The sequence below is a fragment of the Astatotilapia calliptera genome, chromosome 11 (genome assembly GCF_964374335.1).
Source record: "Astatotilapia calliptera chromosome 11, fAstCal68.1, whole genome shotgun sequence".
Taxonomy (NCBI): Eukaryota; Metazoa; Chordata; class Actinopteri; order Cichliformes; family Cichlidae; genus Astatotilapia; species Astatotilapia calliptera.
This window is the reverse complement of record NC_137432.1, coordinates 25,488,967-25,513,682: the sequence shown is the minus strand read 5'-3', so window position 1 is coordinate 25,513,682 and position 24,716 is coordinate 25,488,967. Positions and strand designations below refer to the sequence as shown.

Below are 24,716 nucleotides of genomic sequence, written 5' to 3'. Positions count from 1 at the left end.
ACACGAGGAAATCAGATCGTCCAAAGCAGGACTGGGGTAGGCGGAGGTTTACCCTGGTGGTCAGTTGAAGAATCCGCGAGTTTCTCTGTGAGTTTCCCATTACGTCATAGCACACTCGGTGCTTGCTTGGAAGTTTAGGGTTTTTTTTTCGCTGTAAAAAGAAGTTTTCTTCCCACGCACGATGGACGCTAATGTTTTTGTCACTTTTTATGGAATCAAACTCAAAGTAAGGTCAGTACTTCCACGCTTTAAACGCTACACGCTCATACTCTCTCCCACAATCGATATGTGATCCATTGTTGATCTGCACACAGCTGTTGTCACTAATGGAACACTCGCTTACGTCACTGTCGTGAGACATTCTCGTAAAAAATCATGGTTTTAGTAACGCAGTAGCGCAGCGTTCCTACGGGAAAGTAACGGTAATCTAATTACCGTTTTGGCAATAGTAATCCCTTACTTTACTCGTTACTCGAAAAAAGTAATCAGATTACAGTAACGTGTTACAAGTAACACGTTACTGCCCATCCCTGTTCAAGAGGTACAACAGTGAGTGTCTAAAGGCATCTTTAAAACACTGGAGGCCCTGCCCTGGTTTGAGGCTGCATTTTATCCAGTGGTGCCAATGCAGTAAAAACATACCTGGACAGAAAAACACACAATGTGGGTGTGGGATTATCTTCACAGAGAGCAGAATAAAAGGTAGCCAACATCCAAAGGCAAGCTTTGAATGTGCTTCGAGAAGCCTGAAAAATATTCCTGAAGATTTTTTAAAGCCTTCCTAAGACAGTTCAGGTTAGAACTGTAAAAACATTTTTTCCATAATTATTGTATTTCCTTTTGTGTTGTCATGTTCCAATAAATCACTCTACCCATTTCACATTTCCTTAGCATGATATAAAGAAATGGGTGTGGCTCAAGAAATTTACACATTATTGTACACCTCAATGCAATGAAGAAATCTGTAATTCCTGCTTTCTGTGTTTTAAATGTTTTTCCTTCAGTTACATCAATATCTTGATGTATTGTAGCAAACTGTCCTCTATTGTAAGATATTGTAATTTCCACCCCTGATGTGGAGTTTACCTGTCAAACTGTTTTTAATTGTATTTCCAGGGAAAAAGAAGTCCTCTTGTCAAAACCTTTACTGTACTGTAGCAGCTCCTTTAGTCAGAGACTGAAACACCCTCGCTGCAGGAAGGAGCGCTTTCGCAGATCATTCATCCCAACAGCAGTTAGACTCTATAACTCCTCAATCACGATGTCATAAGTCACTGGACACTGTGAACATCCACGGTCACCACTTCATGCATAATGGACCTTCCAAGCTATATAGTTCATGTCTTCCATATTTCCAACTATATCCATAATCACATACTGTGTATGCTACCATTGTATATAGTGTATTATCTTACTTTTTTTCATTGATTGTACTTAATTGTATTTTTGTATTTCCTTCATATATCTGTACTTGAGCTGAGGTGACGCAAAAATTTCCCCGTTGTGGGATCAATAAAGTGTTATCTTATCTTAAATCCCCAAAATGAAATAGCTCTTATGAGTTCCCTACAAAATGTAAACATCTCAAATAACACATGTATATAATTAGTAGGTTACTCAACCAGCAAATGCCCTCCTACTTTCTCTGGTGTTATGTTATTGTCATCTAAAAACTGGCAGGGTGCAATCTCTTCAACGCCAGATAGTTGTGGGAATGTGGGTTGGTGCAGAATGTTGCAAATGGATGTGGGCCCTTAGCCATCATAATGCTTATGGAGCAGAAATAAACCCTTTCATTACATCACATTAGATTTTCCAGTAACTCGCAGCTCTATCTAGCCTACTGTATACTGCACCGAGAGGGCCTGGATCTTACTTTCTGACTGGCTAAACTGATGAAAAGCATGTATGTGCGAAGAGGAATGAGAGGCAAATGAGTTCTCAGTCGACAACTTTATTTGCACTCAATGACAAGGTAAAACTAACAGACACTAAAATTTTATTCTAGCAGTGATCTTGACACTATGTTGGTTTCTTGGTTACTTGTGGTTGTTCCGTTTTGATTATTTTCTGTTTTGGCGATGATTTCTTGACCTTCACATCTTGACCTTTAAGCATCCTCTTCAGCTTCCTCCTCAAATTCACCCTCTTCCTCCGCAGTGGCATCCTGGTACTGCTGGTACTCTGACACCAGGTCATTCATGTTGCTCTCCGCTTCAGTGAACTCCATCTCATCCATACCTTCCCCTGTGTACCAGTGCAAGAAGGCCTTACGGCGGAACATGGCTGTGAACTGCTCGGAGATGCGCTTGAACAGCTCCTGGATAGCAGTGCTGTTGCCGATGAAAGTGACGGCCATCTTGAGGCCACGGGGTGGAATATCGCAAACTGCGGTCTTGACATTGTTGGGGATCCATTCAACGAAGTAGCTGCTGTTCTTGTTCTGCACATTGAGCATCTGCTCATCGACCTCCTTCATGGACATGCGGCCACGGAACACGGCGGCAACTGTCAGGTAGCGGCCGTGGCGTGGGTCGCACGCGGCCATCATATTCTTGGCATCAAACACCTGCTGGGTGAGCTCGGGAACTGTGAGGGCGCGGTACTGCTGGCTGCCCCTGCTGGTCAGAGGAGCGAAGCCAGGCATGAAGAAGTGCAAACGAGGGAAAGGCACCATGTTGACGGCCAGTTTGCGCAGATCTGCATTGAGCTGGCCAGGGAAGCGGAGGCAGGTGGTGACCCCGCTCATAGTGGCGGACACCAGATGGTTAAGGTCTCCGTAGGTGGGTGTGGTTAGTTTCAGGGTGCGGAAGCAAATGTCATACAGAGCCTCGTTATCGATGCAGTAGGTTTCATCTGTGTTCTCTACAAGCTGGTGGACCGACAGGGTGGCGTTGTAAGGCTCGACCACAGTGTCTGACACCTGCGAACACAGAACTTCTATTTAGTTTCAAGATCTTAGGAGAAACCTCAGGCCAAAGAAACTATAATTAAAACCAAAAATCTATCATGTGCTATCACAAGGAGATGTTACCTTGGGAGAAGGCACCACACTGAAGGTGTTCATAATACGGTCTGGGTACTCTTCGCGGATCTTGCTGATGAGCAGGGTTCCCATACCAGATCCAGTTCCTCCACCAAGTGAGTGGGTGAGCTGGAAACCCTGCAGGCAGTCACAGCTCTCTGATTCTTTGCGGACCACATCCAGGACTGAGTCCACCAGCTCGGCTCCCTCTGTGTAGTGACCCTTGGCCCAGTTGTTTCCAGCACCACTCTGACCTGAAGGAAAAGGAGTGGCATTCAAGTGAGTAACATTTTTCCTTAAATCAAAAAGGAGCATGAGATATGTCTTTAAGGCACCCACCGAACACGAAATTGTCAGGTCTGAAGATCTGACCAAAGGGTCCAGACCTCACAGAGTCCATGGTGCCAGGCTCCAAGTCCACCAGAATGGCCCGAGGTACGTATTTACCTCCTCCACACGAAAGAGAAGAAGAGGAGAGCAAGACAGAGAGAGAAGTAGAAAGAAAAGGGGGCAAAAAAACACCAGCTCAATAATACAGGAAGGACCTTTGGATATAGGTGAAAAGGTGTAGTAACAGTACAGTAGAGATGAGAATGCAAGAAGAGATGTAGTGTCATACTTTGGAATTAAATTGTCAAGTTAAAAATGAATCCATATATAATATACCCTCACTTATTAACATGAGTTAGGAAGACAGCTAACCTGTGGCCTCATTATAGTAAACACTGATCCTGTCCAGCTGCAGGTCACTGTCTCCATGGTAAGTCCCCGTGGGATCGATGCCATGCTCATCACTGATCACTTCCCAGAACTGCAGACACAAAATGGAAGATATCACATGACAGTTACTTGCAACGAAAGTACAGATCTACCCATTAGATGTGCGGTTCACGGGATCGGGGGGTGGGGGTGAAAATGAGGAAAACAGCAGTGGGTTTGCATTTTTGTTTTCTGATGGAAATGACAGGATTTTTCCATTTTTCAGCGAGCCATATCTGAACCCATTCCCAACAACGCTGCTTTTGAGATTTCCGTAAGTGTCGAGTGATGACTTAGCAGAATGCGGTTCTTTATGTAAAATGCAAAGGAGGGAGGAACAAAGGCGCTACAGATCCGTCTGCGGGCCAACCTGCAAATAAAATCCATTTGCAGTCAGACGACACTGAAGATACTGACTCCCTTCAGATCTGAATTCATGTCTTGTTCACTGTTTAAAGACTACATTCAGATTTTTTAGAGTGTTTATGTCGTAATAAATCTTGTCAGTGCGTATTACTCTACCATATTTACTGATATCGTCCAACTCAGACATTTCTTTTCAACACAGCCGGTGATTTCCTGCTAACAGCGCAATACGAGGATTTGGAATAATCTGGATAAGCTGGCTGTATAGCAGAGCACTGCTTAAGAGATTGGGAGTCAGCTGTGGACCAAGTATCATGACATCTAAATAAGGCCATGTAAAGCAAAAATGATTAAGTGACCTTAATATGGAGAAGATAAGATCAACACAGCAGAACAAAGAAACACAAAATCAAAAACAAGAATAAAGAAAAAATAATGCTAGGACAGCTACAGTGACACGAGAGTAGATAAAGACTGAAAATAACCACAGTGAAAGAATGAGGACAATAAGCAGAAAAGCAATGCCACACCCTGACCTAATTCACCACAGTGTAGCCCTTCAGCAGTTCTGTCAATCATACCCGCTGGACATCTGAGTCAATGAGTCCTTGGGGGGTGGAATCCAGAATATCCTCACTTCCAGGCTACAAGCAGCTATCTTTACATCATATATCATTAACACAAAGGAAATAATGGAGCAGTGGGCTTAAATAAGGAGGCACTTATAAATTGAATTTAGTAACTTAATTAATTTTTTTTTACTGCAACTGATTTTGGTGCAACTGCAATAAATACTAAATAGAATTACATATAATGGGCACAATTTGTATTTATTTCCTAAAATTAGTCTACCAAGACATTGCCAGCAACTGCACATTAAGTCAATTGAGAACCCAGTGACTTCACCCACTGTGCATCAGCTGTTTCCTCCATTCCTCCCCCACCCTTCTCCTAATTTGGTTAGGGGAGGAAAGACATTGATTGCAAAGAAGGCCCTGTTTTACAGAACATCTGTCAGCAGCACATCATGGCAGTAATGATGCATCCTGCAAAATATGGGCCATTGTTAGTGTAGTCTTTAAACTACAGTCCATCTAAATAGCAGGGCGAGATTACTGTTCTACTTAAACATATGCTGTCTGTGGCAAATGATCAGCTGGAGAACAAAAGGAGATAGTAAAACAGGGATAATAATGGGCCACTCATTATCTAACCTATTGTAGCTGACTGCAATTGTTGCTATAACAAATGGGTGGGTGATGAACTGAGCCTATGCAGACTTTGACTCCCTCCCCCTTTTTTGTTGGAATATAGAATTAAAATGCAGCAAAAACATATACAATTTGATTTTTAAAAAAGCAGTTACGTGAATCTTGATTATAAGTATTTAGATCGTGTCTTTGTTAATATGCAGCTTTTAAAAAAAATAAATAAAGGGAGAATTTTTTGTTGACCAATTATCCATGCCACACCCTTCAACAGCTCTTCTGCTTTCCAAGCACCCCAAACTGCAGTCTTCCTTTAAAGCTTACCAAATCAATAATCTAATCAGTATGGACTATTGATCCATCAGTCTTTAGCGGGGGGCATAAGTAGGCCTCTCAAGCCCAGCTCCCCACTCATTGTCTGGAATACCAGTCATATCTGGCTGTGCAAGACAAAGAAACTCGAGTGCGGGGAGATCTGACAAGTAAAGAATAGACTGATTTTTTTCCCTCTCTCCCTTTTTCTGTCTCTTTTCCTGAGACAGTGTCTTGAGGTCAGCTGAATCTGAAGTGCCGGGGACGCAGACACGCCCGGCGTTGTGTGAACAAAAACCAGTCGAGACACAAGAGCCCCCCGTTATACCGTTACTTCAATACGAGCGGCTGCGCTCTGCTGCTCCACACCCACCCACCAGTTACCGCAGTGCACAATATTTAGTAAAAAAAAAATAGACGCACACAAAAGTGATCACTTGACATTTACAGTTATATTTATATGCTAAAAGATATATGGTGCATGAAAAGAAAAGGGTATCCTTTGTCTTCACTGAGAATTCTTTTCCAGACAAGCCGAATGATTAAACTATGTCCTGATTATTAAACGTGAATTGTGACAGAAAAACACAGAATTTATTCTATTTCTTTTAAGAACATACATTCTTTGCATTATATTTTCTTACCTTGGCACCAATCTGGTTACCGCACTGGCCGGCCTGGATGTGCACGATTTCCCTCATTATGGATGCAAAAGTTTTACAATGGGTAGCAAAAAAAGGCAGCTGTTTAGTGAGCACGAGGAGCCGACCGCAGACTGGTGTGAATGTGCCGGACAATGGATTTATATCGCTGGAGCGTTTCCAGAGCTAAGGCTAGGGTTGGGCGTGGCCAGACACCGCTGCCGCAGACGGGGATTGGCTGAGCGGAGTAGCACGAAGGAGGAGGAGCCTCACAGCTGCAGATCTGGGAGTGGAAATTAGATATATGGATTGACCAGAATGTTACCAGCTGGTGTCTGGAAAAAAATGCCAGAAAGATACATTACAGTTGTTTTAGCTACCAGAGGATGACGACAACCCATTACTGTATCTGCTTCTGCAGAGGAAACAGATGAAGTGGGGACAAGATGGGGTCAGCCGGTTCATCAGGACTAGCTGCTGAAACAACAGCATGTTGAAGCCTTTCTCTAGCTTCATGTTCAAACGAGCTGCAATACCTTACATATAGTTTACATATGTGTGCATTGCTGTACTTATTAGCCACCACAAGACAATGTGAAAATGCAAGGGTAGGAATTATTGTGTAGGAGGGGTGTGTGCCAGGCCTCTGATCCAAGCTCTCAGCAGATGATCTCAGGAAAACAGGAGCAAATCTATATATGTTTGGCAATGGATTGCAGAAAATAAACTAAACACTGTTTCTAAAGAATGATAATGTGTATAGGCTATGAAATAGTCTTGACAGATCTTTAGAAAATGGCACACTTTATTGATATTTTTACTCCATTGCATTGGTTCTATTCTTTATTTTCTTCCTTGTTCAAGACAGAAAGGACACTTTCAGCACATTTGGGTAAATGACTAAGCATAATTGTTACTAGCTGTGAATGCATCTGCAATCAAATTTAGCTTCACTTTAGATTAATAGTTACTTAGCCCTGCAATGAATCTGTAAAAATGCTAAAATATATGTTTTTACAGTGTAGGGTGTCCATTCACCCTGCAGCTGGAATATTCTACAGCCCCATGCATCCCTGACTTGCACAAGCAATTAAGAAAATAGATGTGTGATGGTCGTACCAACAACCACACACTTGAAAAAATGTGGTAATATTTGTTCAGACTGCATGTGGAGATACTCCTGAGGTGGGAGTGTAAAACCTTATATCTTACATTCTAACATTTAAGTTAATTAAGTAGTCGTTAAAGTTGTAATACCAAAAGTGAGTTGATTCATTTGCTTAATCTATTCTTATTACACATTATGACACTACACTGATTGCACTGAACACTGTACCAGCAACCACTATATACATAATAAATTGTATTATTTTTCTCTATTTTTTGAGTTACCTGCAGGCTGCTTTCATCCTTCTTTGCTTGAGTAAAAGAGGAGGCTGAGGGTGGAGCTGGATTAAATACAGAGACTAATCAAAGGGAGTGAACTGCCTGTTGTGACCGCATGGTTTCTTTATATTAAATGTAGTTATTGTGGTGTCTGCCTTTGAATGTAATACCCCTTGTGGTGTCCTCGGATCAAAAATGGTCCCTAGGTGAATGGCAAACAAGCACATGGGAATCCCGGGGACACCACAAACTTTCGCTCCGTTGTTAAGCAGTAGCTTTGAGTAGACGTCTGTTTCATGGATGTACCTCTTTCTCAGAGTAACTTATTTTCTTTATTATGTGTTTTTGAGATTATTTTTGTCTTTTGGGGGTATATTAAAACACATATTTTGAAAATTATACCTGTGCCTGTACATCCTTTGACTGCTTGGACACTTACAGGAAAGATATTTCATGAAGATATTATAGGAAAAGTTGCACTGCACAAGAGCCTGAAAAATGTGTTTTTTAATTTAATATCTGTATCACAAAGTGATCAAACAAGTATTTAGGTCTCTTACTTGGCTAAAAGTAATAATTCTGCTTACATAATAGTACAAAACAATGACTAAAAGTACTCATGCACAATGCCCCCTTTCAGAATCATATACATTTTCTAATCAGATCATTCATCATTACTGATTTATTAATATGTAGATCCCCATTATATTGTCACGAGGCTGGGTAGTTTGTCCATAATTATGCCCCAATGGCAAAATATATATTTTAAAAGCTGCAAACTAATAAGTAACTAAAACTTTAACATAAATGTATGCAGTATAGTAGCATTTTATAATACAGCCTATGACTAAGAGCAAAATTCTGCTGTAATTACATAACATCTTATTATGTTTAATATGTATTTTATTTGAATTTACAATGTAAATATATTTACCTACCAATACTTAAGGGTCGGCACACTAGAATAAGGGGGTAACAAATCAGGTTTTTACAGGAAACAAAAACAAAACAATAAATGTACATCCTGCATATGTAATTTTAAGTAGCAAGCAATTTGACTGTAATATTAATATTTCCTGATCTCACATTTTAAATATGTTTTTGGGGTGTGAGCTGCAATATGGAGTAGTTTAACTTTGCCGTTTTACATCTTAACATCTCATTGTTTTACCTCTTTATTTAATATCCATTATGTACCTGACAGATCTTCTATTATTAAATTGCCCTTTTACTTTAGCAATAATAATCTGATAAGGACTAAAAAAAAAGAAAAGAAATACCATCAAAGTTTGCAGGTTTATGTGACATTATAATGATGGAGCCACTCCATAATATGGCCTGTGGCCTGAAAAAGTACAGTGTACATAGAATATAAGACGGGGAAATATTTTTTGTGCTTCCACAAAATTATCAAGAAAGTAGTACTTAAAATTGCTTATGCGGTAGTCATTATCAATTACAGTATAATCTGTGTTTCATTTTCTGTAAAATACCCAGAATTTAGGCACTACTTAAAATTACTTACAGACTACTTACATTTACCAACACATTACTTTAATTTACTTAGAGACTACTTATATTTAGTTACAGTGTCATTATTTCTTTGTTTGCTCTAAAACCTGACTCGTTAAGCACTTCTACTAGTGTGCCTACCTTTAAGGATTTGCAGGTAAATATAATTACATAAAATACATTGAATTTCCATTTAATTAGAGTACAATTAAGCCCTTAGTCAAAGGCCATATTATAGTGTTACCCTGTCTACAAAGTACAACATTTTTATCCAAACTATAACAGAGCAGAAGTAAAAAGCACCGATGCTTATATGCAGTAAAAGTACTTTAAAACTGTACTTCAGTAAAATCCATGAATAAAGTTAATAAGTTGGTCTAGTCACATTTATACTGTCACTCAATTTCAACTTTGACCCTAACAGTACTCTTGTCCAATCATATTTCAGGTGTGACAGTGCCACCCATATATTCCTGCCTCTGGAAACACCTCTGAAGCCCACATTTTATAAAATGCATCAATATAGAGTCTACTTAACAGATGCCTTTGTTGGTATTTGAAAATTTAGGATTGGGTATTTTGTCACATCTTAATTCAAGCAATGGTAAACACTGCCCACTAGTGGAAGTAATGAGATTAACAGACACACAATTTATCAACAAGTGCAAATGTGCTTAGATAAACATTTACAGGGGCAACAGCTTGCACATGCCAGCTGCTCTTGTAGGAATAGTCTGAATTCAGAATACACAGTATTGCCTGTTACACAGATTACATGGCTAAGAATTCGTCATCTTCTTTTTAAACCATAGACTGTATGTTTATAAGTAGTGGCAAAAGTATTTGCCATTTTGAAAGCCATGGGATATTCATGGTGGTTAATATTTACATTTAAGAGACAAACAAAAGGTTATGAACAAGTTATGGGTTTTTGCAGGTTATTCCTCACATGATGCTCTCCGTATATTATATTGTATACAAAAATTAAGGTGTATTTGATAACTTATCAAGGCAAATGAGAAACACTAGCTGGACTATTAACTTGTTTTAATTTTTATCATCTTTAAAATAGTTTCAGGCTGTGTAAGACCAAGAAGAAGAGTGATGGAGTGCTGCGCCAGATGGTCTGGCCTCTACAGTCACTAAAATCCACGTAAATCCATTCGAGATGGTTTGGGATGAAGTGAAGGCAAAAAGGCCGAAAAGTGCTCAGCATCTCTAGGAACTCCTTCAAGACTGTTGGAAAACTATTTCAGGTGACAACCTCATGAAGCTCATCGAGAGAATGCCAAGAGTGTGCAAAGCAGCATTCAAAGCAAAGGGTGGCTATTTTGAAGATCTAAAATATAAAATATGTTTTGAGTTATTTCACACTTTTTGTTTACTACATAATTCCATATGTATTCATTCATAGTTTTGATGCATTCAGTGAAAATCTAGAATGTAAATAGTCCTGAAAATAAAGAGAAACTGGTCATCACAGGTATTACTGTGAAAAAACAACTTTTTAAAGGTGGGTGACTCACCAGCATGTAGACATCCAATGTCTGAATAAACATGTTCATCATTGCCTCATCAGGCAAGTTGTAATGTTTTTAACCAAAATTACAAATACTAAAACTAAGAATATTTATTCTGTGTTTGTAGATTTTTCAAAAGTTGTTTCTTTAGTTCTAGTTTTAGTTTTTACTTTAAGTTAACTATTATAACCTTGTATCATGATATCATAAATTCTTTGCTAGATAGATAAATAGATATGGTGGAGGTGCAGTTGTCGCTCTAAGCCACCAGATGACAACAGACACACTTACGTCACTGTCAGCGTGAGGATGGGCGTGGTCGCAGAGCACTTCCCACTCATCAGACATTTTTTGCAGTGTGATTGCAGTGTACGGGCAGCAACGCTCTCACCGTCGCAACAGTAAAACCGACTTTATTTTACTATTATCATTATTTTTATATAAAAAAGGAGGTTTCCTTTTGACCTGACCGGATAACGGTAAGTTAACCGGAGTGCTCGTTTTAACGTGTTAAATCGCGGTGCTGTAGCGTAAACACTGGGCAGTTTTTTTTAACCCCCACGTTATCGACCCAGACTCGATTAAATAGCGAGATAGCGAATTTTAATACGCAGGTTAGGTCGCTTTCTTTAAAGTTTTTAATTTTACATCCAACACCCGTGTTTGTTTGCCATTATCGGTACTTTTTTGTGCTTCATGTGCTTTTTGGTTGCTCCAGCTATTACATTGAAAGTCCGAGTTCCGTGTGAAGATTAGGGCTGGCGGGAGTGGGAGGAGCCCCGAGGGTCGCTGGGAAAAACATGGAAACCTAATTAGGTTTAAATGGTTTAAACCGACATGAATAAAATATAGTTGGCAGCATAGGACTCATTGCCTTTAAATTAGCAATGAGACGCTGTAATAAAAAATGATTTAATCTATATTTTGTGTGTTGTACTGGTGGATACATCCACCTGTCTCTTTATACATGTCATACATTTATTTTCTACTTTAAACATTTTTACAGGGCAAATCAAGTCCATTGGGGGGTTTTTTCTCACAAGTTTTTGTGTGTGTCTCAAATTCAGGATTCAAGATGTTTTACACATGTGGACCCAATGAAGCGATGGTGGTGTCTGGTAATGGATTAATTATTGTTTCTGTGAACAACACATGAGAATATTCTCACCATAGTATCTGCAAGCTTTATTGTTGTTTAGAAACTTGCAGCTCAGAAGATCAGTGTAATAAACAAAAGACAGTAATCCTGGAATTGGATTGTTAGAGTGAAGTGTTGTGTACAAGTGTCACATGTGTCTTGTGATAAGGCCAAGACTTGCTGACAGTTTAGAGTAAGCTAGGAATTTTCCAATGGCGCAAGCTGTTGTGGATGAATTGCATGAGTCGCACTGTCATGAAAGGTTGCAAGTTCAGCTGTGCTCTCTTGAATCAGTTCCTGAATGAATGACTCTTATTGGATGGATTTGTTAATGTTTGTTTTCCCCTCTTTTGTCAGGCTGCGGCCGTTCTCCACCTCTAATGATTGCTGGAGGAAGAGTGTTTGTCTTGCCGTGTATTCAACAAATCCAGAGGTCATTCCCATTTTCATTTTAATTTCCCTTGTGTAGTTTTTATAGCTACAACATTGCTGTGCAGTTCATCGTAGTGTGAAATAAAGACAGAGACCGCAAATAGGGAAGCTTGCCATTATCAGGGAAGCAGTCTTAGTTTCTCCAATGTTACTGTTACCCTTGCTCTCACGTTTTGAATCTCATCAGTTCCACCCTTCCTTTTGGTCTTTTTTTGTTTGTTTGTTTTTGGTCTAATCAGGATCACACTCAACACTCTGACTCTAAATGTGAAGAGTGACAAAGTCTACACCCGCCATGGTGTCCCTATCTCTGTCACCGGCATTGCGCAGGTATGGTTTGAGAACTTTTTTTCAGAATTTGAAGTTACAACAGATTGGGAATAATTAGATGTCACATGGCACAAAACTGCCTTTAAAATCAACTCTCACAGTTCAAGTGAATCTCATTATGATTAAAACAGAATTAATAAAGAAAGGTACAAGGCGAGGTACAGTTTAATTCACTTTTAGCAGTATATTAATAGTTATTTAAATCAACAGAGTAACTAGTTTAAGAACTTTTAGCTGATTGTGTGTGTGTGCGTGCGTGCGTGTGTGTCACTTATGGGGACAAAATGCCCGTCCCCACAAGTTTGGAAGGAAGTTTTTGAGGCTGAAAATGTGTTTTTTTTTTTTTGTGTCAGGGTTACAATTAGCTCATGGTTAGGTTTAGGCTAGGGGTATGAGTTGTATGAGTTAGGCATTTATTTTTGATGGTTAGGGTAAGCAGCAAGGGAAAGTATTATGTCAATCAGATGTCCTCACTAAGATATAAAAGGTGTGTGTGTTTGTGTGCGCGCGTGTGTGTTCAGACTCCAGAAAAGCTGGTATGTCCTCCTGAGCTCTCAACTTCCTGCTCTAATATTTTTCCTTCCTCTGCCTCATGCTCTGAAAGCAAAAAGTCTGACTCCACTTCTACAATTCTGAGTAGAATCCTCTCTGCCACACTCAGCCCTCTGCTTCCTGAAGTATCAGCATGGGTTGAAAACACATTTTTAAGTCTCACTGATTAAAAGTTTATTTTGAAATGGTTGAAATTACAGTACTTTTTTTTTTGAAATCCTGGTAAATTAAACTCAAGAATCTCATATTGAAGAAACAATTTCATCCATAGCAATTGAAAAACAATATCTGCAAAACATGTATCACATCCTCACCTACTGCCATAAAATGTGGAAGCTGTAGAACAGGCCATGTTGTCCGTGGCATCACTAGAAAGGATTTCCTTTTCACAGTACAGTAGGACTCATAAATTTGTAGGACTGCATTGTTTATGCTTGACATGTCACATGAACTCCACAGAAGACAAGAATGATTTGCTGGGTCTTAGGTTATAAAGGTTATAAACTATTTTCTTCATGGTGAAATAAACATCTGTCTGTAGCACGGGCCACACAGGAAGCATTATGGAGGATTCATAGCAGTGTCTTAATGAGATCACATTAACCTGTGTTTTTTTTTTTTTCCCCAGGTGAAGATCCAGGGCCAGAACAAGGAGATGTTGGCAGCTGCCTGTCAGATGTTCATGGGAAAGTCTGAGGCTGAGATCGCTCAGATTGCATTGGAGACACTAGAGGGACACCAGAGAGCCATCATTGCCCACCTGACTGTAGAGGTTGGTTCATTGAGGCCCTAAAATGCATTTTGCAGAACTTTTATGCACAAAATGTTTATTACTCAGTACTAGCACAGGGCATGCCTTTTTTTTTTTTTTTTTTACAGTATGTAACTTGACGTGTGCAAATCTTTATGTGTGTGTGCAGGAGATCTACCAGGATCGTAAGAAGTTTTCTGAGCAGGTCTTTAAAGTAGCCTCCTCTGACCTGGTCAACATGGGGATTGGTGTCGTCAGTTACACGCTGAAAGATGTTCATGACGATCAGGTATGCCAAGTCTGTTTGAGTACTTCTTCTTCCAACACTGGTGACAAGACTCTGACTGTAAAAGCATTACAAAATACGCTGGAAGGGCATGGGGGATATGCTAAACCTTTCCAGCTGGCCATTGTCAGTTCCTCAGTGGGTGATTGAATGTGCATGTATAGGAAAAATAGGATTTTGTTTTAAATATGGCAAGCTGAAATAAAGCAAGCTTTGCGTGGAAAACCTGTAACGTGTGTTGGGGTCAACAGACAGCTTATCTACCATGAGATCTTGAATATTCTGTCAGAGCATTATATTTGGTGCAACAGGAAACGATGTATCGTTGAGTGATAGACAGACCACTAAAAATAAGCAAATTCATGCAAAAAATTGCCTCCCCAAAAAAGCCAAATGCTGATGGACTTGTGATAAATTCATTAGAAATATGTAGGTTTTCAAAGCGTTTAGTCTTTGATGATTTCCTCTGTTACTGTAATGCTCTTAAGTGATTGATATTGACTTACCCGACTCTCAGCCTGGAGCCATCCCAGTAGACGTAAATGAGGCCTAAGTGCTTCTGTGGTAACGACATTACTCGTTTGTCTGATGTACTACTTTGCTTTTCAATGCCTGAATAAGGCTCTCTGGTAGTCGGTTGTCACTTTCTCTCCTTTCTGTCTCTTCTACAGGACTACCTCCACTCGCTGGGTAAAGCCAGAACTGCTCAGGTGCAGAAGGATGCCAGGATTGGAGAGGCTCAATACAAACGAGATGCTGTCATTAAGGTAAATAATCGTCAATGTCATTCTGCCTGTTCAGTTCAGTTCATTTCAATTCAGTTTTATCTAGATTGGGCCACAACAACACAACAATAGTTTCCTCAAGGCACTTTATATTGTAAAGTGAAAACCCTACAATTATACAAAGAAAACAGAGAAAATCCCAACAATCATATGACCCCCTATGAGCAAGCGCTTTGGTGATAGTGGGAAGGAAAAACTCCCTTTTAACAGGAAGAAACCTCCAATAGAACTAAGCTCAGGGAGCGGCCATCTGCAAGGACCAGTTGGGGAGAGGGGAGAAAGACTGCACAATGACATGTACTGACAAGATAATGCCGATGAGCAGTACCAAATTTGTCTTTCTCTCCTGTACTGTTCATTTTCAGGAGGCACACGCAATGCAGGAGAAGGTGTCTGCTCAGTACAAGAATGAGATTGAAATGGCGAAAGCCCAGCGAGACTATGAGCTGAAGAAAGCGGCTTATGACATTGAGGTCAATGCCAAGAAGGCAGAGTCAGAAATGGCCTATCAGCTTCAGGTACGCTCATCATAATGCCTGGCCAAGTCCAAAATGTTGTGTTTTTATTGATGGAAAGCTGAGAATTGTTGGAATTTCCATTTCAGGTGGCCAAGACCAAGCAGCGCATCGAAGAGGAGAAGATGCAGATTCAAGTGGTGGAGCGTACGCAGCAGATTACTCTGCAGGAGCAGGAGATCACACGCAAGGAGAAGGAGCTGGAGGCCAAGGTTAAGAAACCTGCAGAAGCTGAGAAATACCGACTGGAGAAGTTGGCTGAGGCCCAGCGGTGAGCACTAAATCATAATATTGCTTCTGTATAGTTTGAACTGAACAACAAAAAAATTCATTCTTTTTTTTCCTTTCTACTGCAGTCTGCAGCTCATCATGGAAGCTGAGGCTGAGGCAGAGTCCATCAGAGTGAGAACCGCCCGTTTTCTGTCACAGTTTTTTCCTACTGTTAATTTTCTCGTCACCTTTCCTGTGACTTTGCATCATATAATGTGTCATTCCTTTCTCTCCTGCTTCATGTGACTACTGCCATCGTCACTCTTTTCTGCTCTGTGTGTTGTCATGCAGATAAAGGGTGAGGCAGAGGCTTTTGCCGTGGAGGCTAAGGGCCGTGCTGAGGCCGAGCAGATGAACAAGAAGGCAGAGGCCTTCAAGCAGTACAAAGAAGGAGCCATGGTGGACATGCTGCTGGAGAAACTGCCATTGGTCAGTTTGACTCTAATGGATGAAAATATCATGAATATTGGTTTTTATATTAGCCTTTCAACCCATTTTCATCAGCGCTAGTCCTTAATGTTGATTTTATTTTACTTCTCTTTGCATAAAAAGTTTTTTTTCCCCTTTTCTTTTTTTTTTACATTTTCCAACTCCAAGGCCTCTTTAAGATTTTAAAATATTTTTTAACCATATTTCAGTAATCACAACTCAACTGTTATTCATAAAAGGTATATTAATTATATACCTTTATATCCCAAAGCTTGATACATTGTTGCTTTAAACCTTTGAGATTTCTTTGAAATTGTGATTCTCTGCTCAGTTTTCAGAAGAATTAGCTGACTCGCATGCTTCTTAGCTCACGGATGGCACACTTTGAAGGTGCAAGCATACCAATTCTGATCTTTCTTGTTCTGCAGATGGCGGAGGAAATCAGCAAGCCACTGTCAGCGACACAGAAGATTACCATGGTGTCCAGCGGTGGCGCAGATGTAGGAGCCTCCAAACTTGCTGGAGAAGTGTTGGACATCATGACCAAGCTGCCAAATGCTGTAGAGAAACTCACTGGAGTCGACATCTCCCAGGTGCAGTTTGCATGAAAGGCAAATAGGCTTTGTAACAGACTTCAAAACAAGTACACGTGTTATTTCATTCGTATTTGTGTTTTTGACCTCGCAGGCTGCAGGGAAAACCACCCGGGCGCATTGAGAAGAGTAATCAGGAGAGGTGTCAACAATATTTAGACAAAGAGCTCCACATCTCCTCGTACCTGTAACGACTGTACTGACTTGTAAACACTGTAAACCTTTCTCATTGTCTGTGTGAATGCATGCTTTTCACTCATGTCCTTTCCCCAGTCTAAACAAGGCTAGGTTTTTCTTCCCCTGTTGTGTGGTTTTCTTTTCATGTCCCTGAGCTGTGCTGCTGTGCTTCATGCTGCAGGTCACATTGCAACCAGCCTCACATGATACAGCGACTGCACAACTTCTGTCTTTGGCTGACAAAAGCCTCAGCTAATACGTAGAAGCCCAGTTTTTAGGGACTAGGTCAATGAACTATTATGTTTGTTTTTTTTACTTTTTAATCTGAGAATGTAGGAAAAGCTTATAGCCTTATTCTATTTTCTTTCTGTGCCTTCCAATTAATCAAATAATGCAAAACATACACTTTCAGGGAGCCCAACTGAGTATGCTGCTACACTTCTGCCACTGCTACACACCCCTTTATTAAATCTGTTCATTCACCTGGAGGCTCTGAGCACGAGAGAAGGAGGTTCTGACAAAGTCAGACCCTAAAAAAAACGTTAGTGCAATGTACATTCTACATTTAGACCACTGACTGAAATCTTGCTGAGAGCGTTTATCAAATCACCTCAGAGTTTTGTGTGTTGAAATGTTGTTAATATTTTTATGTACTAATCACAAAAGATTGAATGTCTCTTCTTTGTCTACTAGTGCATTGCAAAAAGACATACGTGAGACTCTTTGTAATAATGGATTACATTGTTGGCAACAATGTTATTGGCTGGAACTGCAAGTGGGAGGAGTTTCTTTGTGTCTTGAAAGGAGGAGGGAGGAAGTGGGTGGTTGGAACAATTTATGGTTTGGTTAGGTTTCCTGTTAAAGCCAATGAAAGTATGTTGAACCTTTTGTTTTCTTCTTTACTGTAACTGCCTTTTTATACAGCTGTCATGAGTAAAGAAGGACCATCACGAAGTACTACTGCTTTGTTATGCATGCTGCCTTGAGTTTAGTCGCCTTGTCTTTTTCCTGCGTTAAAGTAGTGAAATTTTTTTTCCTAGTTTTTTTTTTTTTTTTTTTTTTTTAGAATCACTCCGCATTTTGCAACCAAGTGCCTGGTTAAACTCCTCAGGCATCAGTTTAAGACTAGTTAAACTCATCAGGGAACAGTTCCTCATATCAAACTGGTCTTAGCCCAGTTTGTCACTTTTAAAAAAGGACGAAAGCCAGAATCCGCCTGTCTCCTTTGGTGCTTCCTAGTGACTAATACTTTCTTCTTCTTCTTTTTTTTTAATGTTGCATTTTCAGCCTTCGTTGATATAGTGTGAAAGTTGGCTGCTTGTATCAAATATTAAACATAATCTATGTTAGACTTATAATAAAATATATTTCAATCGATGAAACTTTTGATTTTTTTTTGACAGATGTAATTAATAACAAGCACACACTGATTTTGAAAAGATTAACTTTATTAAAACATCTACAAAAATAGACAACACAGTGAATTACAATAGCATCAACGTAGCAAGCGTTCTACACAAACACAGAAGACCCCCAGTTGGGACAGAGTTTATATATTAAATGAAATTGTAATTCTGTCCTTAAAATATGTACATACTGTGATTTTTCAGCTTCAGACAGAACGGGACAAAAATCAGACAACAAGGAGAGCCTAAGTACGTATAGTATATATAAAAAAATATGGGTTTAGTTAAACTACAGTGTATCAAAAAGGTGTATGGCACAACCATTCACCACCGGTGAATTTGTTACTTCATGATGTTGATCAGGACTGATTTACAGTGCTGCTCTGTCGGTTAGGTAGATGCACTGACTCTACCGCAGTCAGACTGGGTCATTCAATATAAAGTCAGCCAAATCTATATAGCTATATATATATATAAAAAGTTTCCACCTGACCCCTCTGAATCAATATATTTTTGGTACAATAATTCTATTTAACAAAGGCATGCAAAATATTACATTCATACCATAAATATTTTAAGAGTTGGTTAAAACTCTGTGCTTATTTTATTTGTTCTTTTTTTCTAATTTTTTTTTAGCCACTTAAGTAAAAGAGACAGATGAAATGGGTGAAAAACATTTTAGTTGTGATGTAAATATTAAATTGTTATTAATAAACCCCCACCGTCACAATCTGGAGCCAATACCTCGTATTTACTTAGCAAACTTTTTCTATAACCAATTTTAAGATGAACCTTGTGCAGAGTTTGCGTGTTCTCTCCCCTCTCTGGTTTTCTCCGGCAGTTCAAAGACGAGCGTGGGTTTGGGTAAGCCTGAATTGACAATAGGTGCGAATTTGAGCACGAATGGTTGTCTCTCTGTTAGCCCTGCAACAGACTGGCAATCCGTCCAGGGTATACCCTACTTTTACCCTATATCGACCCTCAATTGAACAAGTGGTAGAAGATAAATGTTTTTATTTTTAATTTAGTTTAACTTTTTGTATTTATTAAATAAGAACGTGTGAGTGAGTGAAGGTAGAATGAAACGCTGGTTGGAATTGACACTGGTGAGGACTCGAGTCTTTGGTACATGAGTTGCCTGCTCAGTCAAGTTGACTATAGGGGCGCTGGATCAATCGTAGCTCCAAAGCAAAACTACACTCATAATCTGTATGCTATAGAGAAACAGAAATAATGACAAGCAGCCTGGATGCCTGGATCTGATTTGCTCACAGGAGGAAAAAAAAAAAGTGCATTCTGGGTAATGTTTCAAGGCTCATATAAGCATGTGGTTATAACAGATGAAAGATTTCCTTTTTTCTTTGCTGTTGCTTCATTGTCTGCTCAGCTTGTGGCAGTTTTGTTTTGGCGCAGGACAACATGTTCCTTTTACTCGATCCAAGTTTTTTACCTCAGATTTTGACAGTTGGAATCAATTTTTTTCAGGTTTGACAGTGTTTTGTAACCATTCCCTGCACTTTTAGCATTTCCACGTCTCGAAAATGCTAAAACGATAATTTAAATTAAAAAGTGTAACATCTGAACCCTCGCCTATGTACTTTGAGTTCCTATTATTTGGAAAATATTCATAGTATGAAGTATGTACAGGATAAGCATGCATGCCACATTTTTTGTACAAAAATATCTGCTGGTTCTGATGGGCTCAGGTGGGAGGCACTGATTACTTTCCATGGAATGACCCGCTTAATATCGGATAAGACACATAATATCCTTCTGAACAACGACACAGTGATACATTTGGATGAATGGAAACAGATTACTGGACGACTAAACATGTCAGCGCATTAAAAAAAAAAAAAAATGAACAGAAGGTTGTCACACATTTCAAATTGAAGTAACTGAGGATGCCATTCCATTTAAAAAATAAAATATTTTACATCTAATGGTTTGGCGACGCTCTGTTGGAGAGGATTTTAAAAAAAGCATGTTTGACCTGCTTCTGTGATTCGCTTCGATCTCACTTTGGAAAAAAAAAAAAAGCATTAGAATCCACATCAAAAGGAATCATCACAGAGATGAGTTTCATCACAGCCGGGGATTCGTGAAGGGTTTAAAGTGCAGCTGGTTTTTGGAATTTAAAAAAAAAAAAAAAAAAAAAAGTCTTTCCTTTTTGATGAGTCACAGCCAAAACACCCGAGCAGGTGCATCTGAAGTCCCGTCCACTGCCTGGCTGGTGTTACATCTGCTTGGAAAAGCTGTTCCAGTTTGTGGGAGCAGCAAAGGTGTAGCAGAGTCTCCTCTTCTGCACCTTTTTCTCAGGTTTGAGAAGTTCATACAACCTGTTTTGTTTTTTCTTTTTAAACTGTGGTTCAAAGATGAAGTTCAAATATTTATTTTTGGGGTTTTTGACTACGTTGTTGGTGTTGACTTGATCACATTGCAGAAATAGGGCTGCTGTTGTCTGGTCCACATCATTTCACATTAGTCCACTAAAACTGACAACTCTGGATGTGGGTCGCTACGTACGGATAAGGAGCTGAGATAAAAATGAAATCCATCACTGAGGTTCTAGCTCAGCCATGTCTGTGTGCAGTAATTTATACATACTATAAGTACTGACACAATACCTGTCTGTGTGTGTGTGTTTGTGTGTGTTTCTTCTCTAGACATGAGGCATTCTCTTAAAACTTTGCGGGTCATGTGACCCACACCTGTCATCCTGTGTGGAGATGCTGAAAAAAACACAATCATTAAACTTCATAACTGCTCCTGATTTCCTACGTTTACAGAGTGTTTCCTGTAACTGAGCTCCTTAACTCTACAGCACATAATCACCAGTCACAGAAACCCTCCATGAAGAAATTAGATCCTATGCAGACCGCACCCACCACCAGTACCAGCACCACCACCCGCGAGAAATGTAGCTTAAACTATGTTAAGAGGAAGTTAGCTTTGTCTTTGGGGTCTGATGTGGAATTAAAACCGAACCAGCGGTCTCTCAGCCCCATCCACCCAAAAAGTACAAAATATAAAAGCGAGCAACCCGGTCTCCCTTTTCGTCTGCCCCATATGTGTAGCCACCACCACGTCTTCCCACTGTGGGAAGTATGCATGAACGCAAAAGCCTTTTCTTCTTATTCTGCTCCTCTGCTTTACTTTACACCATGTTCATGGCGTCCTCCGTAAGAAAGGAGTGGATGTAAGCGAAAGATGGGCGGACCTTGCAGTCTCTGTTCCAGCAGCTCAACATGAGCTCGTAGAGACCCTGAGGACACACGGCCGGCCTGCTCAGATACACCTGTGGGAGAGAGGGAGAGGGAGAAAGGTGCAGGAAGAGATTAGAGATCAGAGGCATTGCTTTGTTATATAGTATATCGTTTCCACACGGTACAAAAATCCCCTGTTTTAAACATATGCAAAAGTTATGAGTTTTCTCTTATTTTGATTTAATCTGGAGTGCAATTTATACTTTTAGCCTGTGGATTTTTTTTTTTACTTGTTTAGGAATTATGTGAATCATAAAAGTGTAGTCTAACTTCACCAGTGCATGCAGTTTTACCCTTTTAAACTCAAGGAAAAGATTTGGCCCAATGAACGACCACTAGGGGGCGCCAGATATCGGACGAGTTTATACTTTCAAATCACTTTACACAAAAATTAAATAAGCTAAAGTGGAAATATGTGGAAGAATTCAAGAAAAGAGACGGAACTGATAAAGTCTTGTATGATTAATCAAATATTGAAAAAAATAATAGAACAACAAAAATCAGCACACAGCAGACTCATATCTTTATATTTTTCTAAATGTGCAGGCCGAGGCAGAACGGTTACTGGGGAAACTTTATATATTATAAAAAAATCCAACAAAAGCACAAAGTGAGCACTATTTAACCCATCCCCTCTCTTGGGTAACCCCGGTTCCTCTTTTCTGAACTGAGTGGTTTCTGTCACGTTTCAGAACAAAGTGGCAGAAGTTAGTGAGGCGAAGAGGGTCATCAAAGCAAGTCTTTATGGGAGTGAAGAACTGTATGAAGAACAAACAGGATATCTGATGAATATTCTCATACAACTATGATACTGAATCTTTTTTCGGTACTTCTGAAACAAATAAAAATAAACAAACAAACATCCCACCGTTATTTAATAAATCACTGGAACATAAAAGGATCCAAGCTGAATTTCAGTTCTGTAAAAGCCAGCGCTGTAGCATCAGCAAACGCATGTTTTGTTTATTTAAAATCCTCCATCAATCCTTTCATCATCTTATCCACTTATCCAAAGTCAGGTTGTGATGGCAGTATCCTAAGCAGGGTATTCCAGGCAACCTTCTCCCCAGCCTCACTTTCCAGTTCCTCCTGGGAGATCTGAAGGCATCCACAGGTCAGGCAAGATATGTAATCTCTCCCGCAGGTTCTGGGTTTACCCCAAGGACTCTTCCCAGTTGGGCATTCGTGAAAAACCTCTAAAGGGAGGCGCCCAGGAGGCTTCTTAACCAGATGCTTGAACCACCTCAAGTAGCTCCTTTTGACATGCAGAGCAGATCTACGCTGAGATCCCTCCAGATGTCTGAGCTCCTACCTCTGAGGCTTAGTCCAGCCAGCCCGTGCAGCTTCCTCTGCAGGGTGGCCGTGTTTGCAACCTTACATGAAATCGGTCATTTGATGCAGTTTGTGCTTTTTTTTTTTTTCCCAGGTCTGCTCAAATCACGATTAAGTTCACAGTTCGAAAGTGATATTTCAGCATATGATCACTAAACAGTAAAAACATGTTAAAGAGGTGGTTTCACCAGCTGGGATGGTGAATGGGACAAACAGTTAAGAAAAAGGATGGATGCTGTTTTAGTTCGTTTTAGTGTGTTTGCGTTTGAGATGTACCTGTCTGCCCTGGTCTCTGAAGAACTCGCCAGCATTGTCGATGACTTGTTCATCTGTGAGGGTGGAATACGGCTGCTCCTGACAAACGCTCAGCATCTCCCACAGAGTGACTCCGAACGCCCACACGTCGCTCGCCGTGGTGAACTTACCCTGTGATCAGACACCAACACACACCGACGCAGTCACCTTCGTTATCATAAACTCCATTACTGTAAAAGTAATCACATTGTATCATCTATGCTCAGCTTGTGGATCTGTTCTTTAAAATTTACTGACGGGATATTTGAGACATTTCACAGTTGGCCGGTAATTTCCTGTTTCTATTTTGGCTAAACTTTATGCTCTGTTACTGGTGTTTCCCCAAGGTGGACAGCGAAGCACTGTTCTGTGTGTAAGGGAGGTGGACCTACACGCACATCTGTACGGCTACCTTTCTGTGATCATTCATTGCCTCGAAAAACTGGCCTGTTATCATCATTAAGTTAATTTAACCCAAAAAGCCAGAAAATTCGAATTTCTTGAATTTATATTGAACGCTCTGATGAATAAATTAAATATCAGTTTCCATATATAAGTTTTAATGTATCTCACTGTAGCACTGCATGTGTTTGATTGTATAAATTCAGGGGGAAAAAACCCCATGTACACTGATGATGTCGAGGCCTCAAAAATTCCTGAATCTAATATGATTCACTTGCCGCCACATGACTGCATGTGTATGATGCATATAGGAAACATTAGGAAACTGAAGCCCCATAACTGCAAGTCAAACTGTGAACCACTGCAGTCAAATGTGGTCTAAGAAACTGCATAAAAAGAACAGTCATCTCCACGTTTGTTAATTAATCCAATATAAAGACAACATTCCTGTGCTCTCACCATGAGTATGCACTCCCAGGCCATCCAGCGTATTGGCAGCACGGCCCTGCCCTGGATCCTGTAGTAGTCTCCAGCGTACAAGTTCCTGCTCATGCCGAAGTCTGCGATCTTGATGTGACGCTCACCGCCTTGGTCCTCTCCGCTCTCGCCCCTCTCACCCCCAACCAGACAGTTACGTGTGGCCAGATCTCGGTGCACGAAGTTAAGCGAGGAGAGGAACTTCATTCCTGACGCAATCTGGCTGGCCATGGAAATGAGCGCTGGGTAACTGGAGGGAGGAAATTACAGATGGAAGAAAATAAAAACTGTTGCTTTGTGTGCGTCTGTGTGTGCTTTTAAGTATGTGTGTACATTTGTTCGCATGTCCTACCTGATGGTTGGCGTATTGTGTGAAGGTCCAGTTTTGTCCAGAAGCACTCGTTGGGACAAATACTGGTTCAAGTCTCCACACTCCATGTATTCGGTGACCATGCAGAGCGGATCACTGCTCACACACACTCCCAGCAGCCTGATTATGTTCGGGTCCTTCAAGCGAGACAGGATCTTCACCTCTTTCAGGAAGTCGTTCCT

General features: G+C 40.2%; 3 protein-coding genes across 9 annotated transcripts in view; 1 reads left to right on the top strand and 2 right to left on the bottom strand.

Moving 5' to 3' along the window:
* Window positions 1-1,938: 1,938 nt before the first annotated feature.
* Window positions 1,939-6,500, bottom strand: tubb5 (tubulin, beta 5). Of its 2 annotated transcripts, none has more exons than XM_026184958.2 (5): window positions 6,315-6,500; window positions 3,728-3,836; window positions 3,365-3,472; window positions 3,035-3,279; window positions 1,939-2,923 (listed from the first exon to the last, which is right to left on the bottom strand). In XM_026184958.2, exons 1-5 carry the CDS (start codon window positions 6,369-6,371, stop codon window positions 2,111-2,113), a joined length of 1,332 nt encoding a protein of 443 aa, XP_026040743.1. In that variant the 5' UTR covers window positions 6,372-6,500; the 3' UTR covers window positions 1,939-2,110. The 2 variants fall into 2 exon arrangements, with proteins under 2 accessions (XP_026040743.1, XP_026040744.1); XM_026184959.2 differs by having other exon boundaries at window positions 3,365-3,475; window positions 6,315-6,475.
* Window positions 6,501-11,045: 4,545 nt separating this feature from the next.
* Window positions 11,046-18,369, top strand: flot1b (flotillin 1b). 2 transcript variants are annotated; one of them, XM_026184960.2, is made up of 13 exons: window positions 11,046-11,208; window positions 11,797-11,847; window positions 12,225-12,300; window positions 12,539-12,629; window positions 13,810-13,953; window positions 14,102-14,221; window positions 14,890-14,985; window positions 15,369-15,521; window positions 15,608-15,789; window positions 15,875-15,920; window positions 16,080-16,217; window positions 16,646-16,810; window positions 16,905-18,369. In XM_026184960.2, exons 2-13 carry the CDS (start codon window positions 11,805-11,807, stop codon window positions 16,932-16,934), a joined length of 1,284 nt encoding a protein of 427 aa, XP_026040745.1. In that variant the 5' UTR covers window positions 11,046-11,208; window positions 11,797-11,804; the 3' UTR covers window positions 16,935-18,369. The 2 variants fall into 2 exon arrangements, with proteins under 2 accessions (XP_026040745.1, XP_080164530.1); XM_080308404.1 differs by lacking the exon at window positions 11,797-11,847 and having other exon boundaries at window positions 11,079-11,208.
* ddr1 (discoidin domain receptor tyrosine kinase 1) overlaps window positions 17,765-24,716 on the bottom strand; it is a 54,917-nt gene continuing 47,965 nt past the window's right edge. For all 5 annotated transcript variants that reach the window (XM_026184957.2, XM_080308402.1, XM_026184955.2 and 2 more), the window contains 4 exons: window positions 24,517-24,714; window positions 24,147-24,414; window positions 23,268-23,417; window positions 17,765-21,691 (listed from right to left, as the gene is read on the bottom strand). In XM_026184957.2, coding sequence (XP_026040742.1) covers window positions 21,551-21,691; window positions 23,268-23,417; window positions 24,147-24,414; window positions 24,517-24,714 — 757 coding nt within the window. In that variant the 3' untranslated portion in view covers window positions 17,765-21,550. The remainder of the gene's footprint in view (window positions 21,692-23,267; window positions 23,418-24,146; window positions 24,415-24,516; window positions 24,715-24,716) is intronic.